General features: G+C 51.6%; 1 protein-coding gene across 1 annotated transcript in view; it reads left to right on the top strand.

Moving 5' to 3' along the window:
- The window catches only part of Sdk2 (sidekick cell adhesion molecule 2), a 292,689-nt gene that overhangs the window by 264,939 nt on the left and 19,697 nt on the right, over positions 1-8,053 (top strand). Inside the window, exon 40 of the mRNA XM_031354086.1 lies at positions 2,263-2,388. Within this exon, the coding sequence (XP_031209946.1) occupies positions 2,263-2,388 (126 nt within the window). The remainder of the gene's footprint in view (positions 1-2,262; positions 2,389-8,053) is intronic.

The raw sequence follows: 8,053 nt of genomic DNA, 5'->3' as shown, positions 1-8,053 counted from the left end.
CCGCTCTGCACCCAGCAGCGGTTCTCAGAGCAGGGTGCAGAACAGTCCGCCCCAGCTCTTGTCCAGTGGTATGCTCCCTGGGTGGACACAGAGCTTCTGATTTCCATGAGATGCAGTCATCTATCTCCTCTAAGGATGGCACTGGCACCTCCAGCAACTCTCCAGTGCACGCCTTGCAGCCGTGCCTGCCTTCCCCAACACCCCTTTTCCCATTTTCAAGGCAGGGTTTCCCTGCATAGCCCTTGCTACCCTCGAACTCACTCTGTAGACCAGGCTGGCCTTGAATTTCGAGATCCGCCTGCCTCTGCCTCTCTGACTCCCTCTCAGCCTCTCAGAGACAGTGTCAACAGCTTTCTCAGCAGCTTTTACTGATTGAGGGCCACTTTGTATTTGCATGTCAATGTTCTGCCCTTGAGGTCCCACCCTAATCCTATCACTGCCCCAGGTCTCTGTCACTTCTGCTCTCCACCCAGGACCCTGGGGCGATCTGGGTTTAGTCTCCACAGGCCCTGTCACAGGTTCAGGTTTTCCCACCTCCTAAGCAACCCTGCTGCCTGAACCCTCTCTGGAGGAAGAATCCAGCCAGGCCCAGCCCAACTTCCTCCCAAAGGCCATCTCCTTCCCCTCCGTATCCTAGGGCCATCAGCCCTGTGAACTTTCTCCAGAGTATGGGCTAGAAGAAAATGGCTGGAGAGCCCAGACCTTCTTGCCTTCTACCTGCTGTGGGTTTGCCCCCCCCCCCCCACACACACACACCTGTCTCGTTCAGTAAGAACATGATGTGCAGGACCCTGAGAGGCTGCTGTCCCAGCTGCCTCAGCTCTGCTTCTCCTCTGAGACCTGGGATTTAAAAGCTAGGAGAGAGCTGGCAAGTAGCAAGCCACCTGAGCGCAGCCTGTTCTGACTTAGGGTTTGAAGAGTCTCAGCTTGGAGTTTGTGGCACGGGATAGGGAAGGTGTTGGACAAGAAATAGAGGAGGGGTGGAGGATACCAAGAAAGAAAACCAGCCTTACCGAGGAGGGGTCTACAAGAGACAACCCTTGGCTCAGCGGAAAAGCCGGGGACAACCCCTTTCTCTGCCCTGAGTGATGCCCTGCCACATACAGAGTGAAAAGCAGGGACTCCAAAGGCCACCCCAGCCTCGACCCGCTCTCAGGTTGTGCCTCCCCATCATGGGCTGCAGGCAGGATGCTCCTTAGAGAAGGGAAAGAGGGAAACTGAGGCTCTCCAAAACTGACGTCAGGAGTGGATATGGGGCCCTGTCAATGCTGTATTCAGCTGTGTGCGAAGTCTCCGGCCTCCTATCTGAGTTGAACGGCTCTCCAGGGGCACCGAGGGCTTTCGTGAGAAGTCAGAGTTGTGTTCTCTTCCTATCAGGCAGCCAGAGGCCGTCAATCAGCTGCATGTGCGCACACTGCTACCTCAACCCCTGGTACTGTGACCAGAGAGGAAGCATGTACTATGTGCTAGGCTCTAGGGATAGTTAACATCATGTCTACTGGAAGCATGGTGGGGACCACACACATGGCAGGAGTCCCCAGGAAGGATAAATAAGGCTTGTACTGGTACACTCCCAGTAGGTGCTCGGGAGGCTGCATAGACGGATACCCGGATACCCGGCCCAGTCCTCTGTCAACACAAGCTGCCTTCTGTCTGCTGTTCCACCCTCCCTCTCCGATATCTCAGCCTGCATAGCACACCTCTGCCAAGTTCTCCTCCTTAGGCTTCGTAGGGCCCCAGCCTGTTCTCTCCACAGCTAGCCTAACAGCACATGCACGTGGGGGTAGCAGATTTCAAGTAAGAGACAGGACGGGCATTATTTCATGCCAGGCAAGGAGATATTAAAGGGACCTTCACCCCCTCAGACAGGCCTCCATCCCTGGGCACACTGCACCATCATCAGTCTGTTCATCTCTGCTGTCAACCGTGGCATCTCCTTTCAGGATTTCCTTCCACAAGGCCCTTGCGTGCCTTCATCCTCTGACTCTGCTCTAGAGCTCATCCCAGGATCATCACCTACCCTGTGCCTTGCTCTGGGATTCAGAATGTGGTGTATGGGAATAACAGGAAGGGGCAGTGGCCACATCCTGGCAGGCCCGGCCCAAGATTTACTCTTTGGACCAAGTATTTGCAAGAGGTCCCGGAGGCTCTGTGTCTAGAGTCGATCTGGTTGCCCAGCCCCCTACCACCAGCACAGGTTGTTGTACAGGGAGGCCACTCTCGGTTCCACAGGTGTCCTCATGCACTATGGGATGTTTACAGGTGCCCCAGGACCACCAGGAGTACCAATCATCGTTCGGTACAGCACAGCCATTGCCATCCACTGGTCCAGCGGAGATCCTGGCAAAGGACCCATCACACGTTATGTAATAGAGGCCAGGCCTTCAGGTACACCCTGCCCAAGCTGGGCTATCTTCCTCCCCTCCACGGCCCACACCCTACCCTTCTCCGTCTTTACCCTTGGGCGTGTTTCTATCCTCCATCCAGGAAGGTGTGTATGTGTGCTATTGTAAGCGAAGCTGGAGTTTGGGAGTAGACAATAGGGCTTTCTCCTTAGAGCTAGACTCTTGCTTAAGAATCCCCTGGAGGGCTGGGAGGCACACGCCTTTAATCCCAGCCCTTGGGAGGCAGAGGCAGGTGGATTTCTGAGTTCGAGGCCAGCCTGGTCTACCCAGTGAGTTCCAGGATTGCCAGGGCTATACAGAGAAACCCTGTCTCGAAAAACCAAAACCAAAAAAAAAAAAAAAAAAAAAAAAAACAAAAAACAAAATAAACCCGGGAGGCCCTCAAAGAACAGCTGTTTGCACCTTGTACGAACCAACTAAGGCTTGAGATTGTTCAAGAAGCCAGAGGAAGGGCTGGGCAGTCAAGTGTGCAGGGCATGAGGACCCGATTTCAGGTCCTCACCACCCCCATAAAAAAAGTCATCCATGGTCGCGAACACCTATACCACCAGCCCTGGGGAGAGCCCTAGAGTTCGCTGGGTACAATTGTACAATTGTCAAGCTCTAGTTTCAGTGAGACTCTGTCTCAAGAAATATGGTAGAGAGCAATTAGCAAAGACATTCAACATCCCCCTCTGACCTCCAAGTGACACAAGGGCACGCACCCCCACACACACTCGAGTGCTCACGCGTGCATGCATTCCCGAGAAGAGCGTGACGCTCACATTAGCTAAATGCCCATGTCCTGCTTGTGACTCACTTTGTCATCCTACCGACCTCTCCTGTCAAGCCTGAAATCGAATCACAAGAACTTCCAAAGCCATCAGGCCCTGAGCGGCTGATAAGTCACTCCTGAGGGGGTTGCTCTCCGCTCCTGTTTCACTGTCGGCTCTGCACCTGCTTCCTGGGCTCCAGCTCCCACTGTTGCTAGGTTTCCAAGCTAATCAGAGGAGCCCAAGTCGGCCAAGAGCTGGGGGCTTGATGTTTGTATTCTGAGGATAGAAGTTGAGAAAGATAAGATAAGCCCAAATGAGAATTATAGTCAGAGGTAGGCGAGCCTATCACTATAGCCTCTGGTGTAATTCTTCAGGGGCTGTCCACCTTGTTCTATTAGACAGGGTCTCTCACTGGCCTGGAACTCACCAAATTAAGCTAGGCTGGCTGGCCAGCGAGCCCCAGAGATCATCCTGTGTCTCCAACACTGAGCTCCCAATTGCTCGCCACTGTGCCCATGTCTGGCTTTTGTTTTGTTTTGTTTTTCCGAGACAGGGTTTCTCTGTGTAGCCCTGGTTGTCCTGGAACTCACTCTGTAGACCAGGCTGGCCTCAAACTCAGAAATCTGCCTGCCTCTGCCTACCAAGTGCTGGGATTAAAGGCGGGCAGTGGTGACTACCCAGCCCATGTTTGGCTTTTAAAAATAAAGATTAAAAACCTGGGTTCTAGGGACTCAAACTCTGACCTCTCTGCTTGCAAAACAAGCAGTTTGCTGGCCGAGCCATTTCCCCATAATACTTCTTATGGAGACTTGAACCAGCCCTGCCACGGGTTGTACATTCCTCAGGGTGGCCGGGTCACCCCAATAACAAAGAGTTAATTATTCCGGGAGCTCCTGGAAGCCACCACCATCCACTACTGCCCCGATCTCACACAAGCCATCACAGCCACGCAGCTAAGTGTCTAGCAAACTCAGATGCACCCCACCTACACTGCAGGTGGTACTGGCTCTCCCCCTACTCCAGATGGTCTCTCCCTGGACCTCCAGTGCCAGCTGTTGAGTTGGCCCAGAGGCCTCTGCATGCATCTCCTTCCTCACCAAGGCCCGTGCCTGCTTATTCCACCAAAGCCGAACCACCTGGTGCCAGGCTGTGGAATGTTGGCCCCAGACCTCAGCTTGTTGCTTTTCCAGTGTTTCCTGGGAGGCCCAGCATGAGCCACTGCCCTTCCAAGTTTGGGGGTTGTGACTTGGTGCACGTCGGTGGAACTGAGGAAGGGCCAAGGAACCAGCGTTCCATGACAGAGAGAGAAGGGCCAAAGCCAGCCGGTTCCAGGGAGGACCAGACAGGGAGGACCAGACAGGGCGAAAGAAGTGAGCCCTCAGGATGCTAGGATGAACCTTAAACCTGTTAGAAAGTGGGTTGCGGGCTGGTGAGATGGCTCAGTGGGTAAGAGCACTGACTGCTCTTCCGAAGGTTCTGAGTTCAAATCCCAGCAACCACATGGTGGCTCACAACCATCCGTAATGAGATCAGATGCCCTCTTCTGGTGTGTCTGAAGACAAGTACAGTGAATTAAGCTTGAGCGAGCGGGGCGGAGCAAGTGGGGCCGTCCTGAATTCAATTCCTAGCAGCCTCATGATGGCTCATGGCCATCTATATAGCTACAGTGTATTCATACATATAAAATAAATAAATCTTTAAAAAAAAAAGTGGGTATCTCCATCAGAGATGGGTGTCTCCTCTCCTCTGGGCTGCCTCCCCGCTCTTTCATCCTCCCTCCATGCTTACAAGCTCCTCATGACAAAATAGCCCTGGTGGTATAAGATACCCCTGCATTGCTGTGCCTCGTGCTACACAGACTAAGCTAGACATACTGATTTCTTCGAGCCATTTAGCTCTCAGGAAGGGCAGAGCGAGGGAGGGATTCACTCCGGGACTGGCTGGGCCTGCGAACTGGCTCCCACATCTGCTGACTCTGAGAATTGAGGCCACTAAGGGACATTCTAGCAGCTTCTGGCTTAGCCTCACTGCCCAGACCCCATCCTTTGTTTGTGTGGGGTACAGAGAAGGGGGAGTGGGTATAAAGAGCAGCCAGGAGACCTCAGCCTCTAGAAGGCAGCAGCGGGATTCTCCAGGAGCTATTAGCAAACACCGACTGCATTCGCCACTTTCCTGAGGAAACTCAATGCCAAGAGTCGGGTAACTCAACAGAAAATGCCAGCACTGTTAGCCATGTCACTATGACCTTGGTAAGATGAGATGAGCTCTCTGAGCCTCGTCTTATCTGTCAAATGGGAGAAGAAGTTCTTACCCCCTGTCATTGTTACAGCCGCCCCCCCACCCCCACCCCTCATGTCTGGTTGTATGACACAGGACTGTCAGCTGCTGTGAGGGAGGCCTCATTGTTACAATAATCACATGAGGATCTGAGCCCCACTACATCCCAAGGAACGAAGTGCTGAGCTACACGATAATACTGTGGCCTGCACGATAATACTGTGAGAAACGCAGGGGCAAGTCGGAGCTCCCTGTTATAACAGACGCTGCGAAGGTGCCTGAGCTAAGTGCTGGAGTTAGAAGGGTACAAAGGGTACAATGACAAGCCATGCGTGACCCTTAAGGATTTCACAGCCTCGAAGTAGGGAGAGAGCTGGGAGATTAAACAAAAAGATAACCGGGTAACTGGATGTGCTGGCATAGGGAAAGAGGCTGAGGCGGGGGATTGTGAGTGCCAGATCAGCATGGGTTACAAAGTGAGACCATGTCTCTTTTTTTCTTTTTCTTTTTCTTTTCTTTTCTTTTTTTTTTTTAAAGATTTATTTACTTATTATACGTAAGTACGTTATAGCTGTCTTCAGACGCACCAGAAGAGGACATCAGATCTCATTTTGGATGATTGTGAACCACCCTGTGGTTGCTGGGATCTGAACTCAGGACCTTCAGAAGAACAGTCAGTGCTCCTAACCGCTGAGCCATCTCTCCAGCCTGAGACCATGTCTCAAAAATGTTTAAATTAGAGGGTCAGAGAGATGGCTCAGCGATTAAGGGCACTGACTGCTCTTCCAGAGGACTGGGGTTCAAATCCTAGCTCCCACATGGCAGCTCACAACTGTCTGTAACTTCAAGATCTGACATCGTCTCATATAGACATACATGCAGGCAAAACACCAGTTCACATAAAATAAAGGTAACTTTTAAAAATTAAAATAATTTAGGTAATAATCCAGTAGATACTCAGTAATACTGATGATGAGGCAGGAAAGATGACTCGCTGGGTCAATTGCTTGCTACTCAAGCATGAGGACCCTGAGTTTGCATCCCCGGCACCCTTTAAGAACTGAGGGAAAATCTGTGACCCCAGTACCAGGAGGTAGAGGCAGGCGGGGGTCCCCATGGTCTATGGCCAGCCTGTCTAGCCAATTGATGAGCTCAAGATTTGATGACAGACTCTGTCTCAAAATATGAGGTGGAGAGCAATGAAGGAAGAGACCAGGCATGGCCACATGTTCAGGCACATGCTGTGTGCACATGTGAACACACACACACATATGGACACACACAGACACACACATGCACACTACCATCTGTGGCTCAGGACCCAGGGTCTTCTGGGAAGATCTCTGAACAAACAGACCTCATGCAGGCTTCTGTAAACTGGCAGGGTCTATGATGGAGAGAAGCAGGCTGCCCTCAACTGGGCTTGCAGCACACTTGGTCCAAAATGTTTTTCTTTGCTCTTCTTTTCTTTTCTTTTTTAAAAATTTACTTATTTATTATATGTAAGTACACTGTAGCTGTCTTTAGACACCCCAGAAGAGGGCATCAGATCTCATTTCGGATGGTTGTGAGCCACCATGTGGTTGCTGGGATTTGAACTCAGGACCTTCAGAAGAGCAGTCGGCGCTCTTAACTGCTGAGACATATCTCAAGCCCCCAAAATGTTTTTTCAAATGATGCTAGGGCAGTGGTGGCTACTTATGTCATGGGTTCCCCTGCTAGATCTGAGGGAAAGTGTGGTAAGAGCAACAAATTCCTTCAATCCAGGAATGAATGTTCTAGAACTGGGAAGCCAGGCCTGGTACACGAGAGCAGCTCAGAAGTTCACGGACGACTGAGCTCCTTGAGGGTGAGGCCAGGGCTGCTGGAGCAGGGAGCGCTGGGAGATGGAGGCCCCATTCCTAGACTCAGCCTACAACCCCAGCACTCCGAAGGCTGAAACAGATGGACAGAGGTCAAGGCTAGCCTTGACTACAAAGACCTACCTCAAAATTCTAAAAAAGCATCCCTCCCATGTTTATCTGTTGTCACTACCTAGTATATTTGAAATAAGAATGTGTATTATGTCTGTCATTGCTATGACCAACTTAAGAGGGGGGGGCTTGTTTAGCCTTCGATCTGGTCTTAAGGGCAAAGGGATGCATGGCAACCAGTGAGCGACTGCTCACAGGCGTCCACAGTCAGGGAACAGGAAGAGAGGGATGCCAGTGCTCAACCCCTCTCCTCTTTCCCTTTCCCTAGTCTTGGAGGATGCTGCCCATGTTGGAGCCGGGTCTTCCCGCTCAGTTAAGTCTCTCAGGAAACACTCCCAGGCGTGTCTCCTTCCTAGTGATTCCTTACCCAGTCAGCCTGACAAAGAAGATTGAATATCACAAGAGGAGTCAATCGATCAATCAATCAACCAATCAATCAACCAACCAATCAATAGGTTCTGCACAGAGCTGAATGCTGAGTCTGTCTCTCTGGTTGCTGGCAGAAACTGAGTGCCCCTTACCTGAAACATGTGGGACCCACAGTTTTTCAACTTAGGAATATTTTGCAGTTTAAGAATATTTCCGCCGGGCGGTGGTGGCGCACGCCTTTAGTCCCAGCACTTGGGAGGCAGAGGCAGGTGGA

This window comes from Mastomys coucha, unplaced genomic scaffold, assembly GCF_008632895.1.
Source record: "Mastomys coucha isolate ucsf_1 unplaced genomic scaffold, UCSF_Mcou_1 pScaffold5, whole genome shotgun sequence".
Lineage (NCBI taxonomy): Eukaryota > Metazoa > Chordata > Mammalia > Rodentia > Muridae > Mastomys > Mastomys coucha.
The sequence above is the reverse complement of the archived record's forward strand: the minus strand, read 5'-3'. Positions and strand labels throughout refer to the sequence as shown.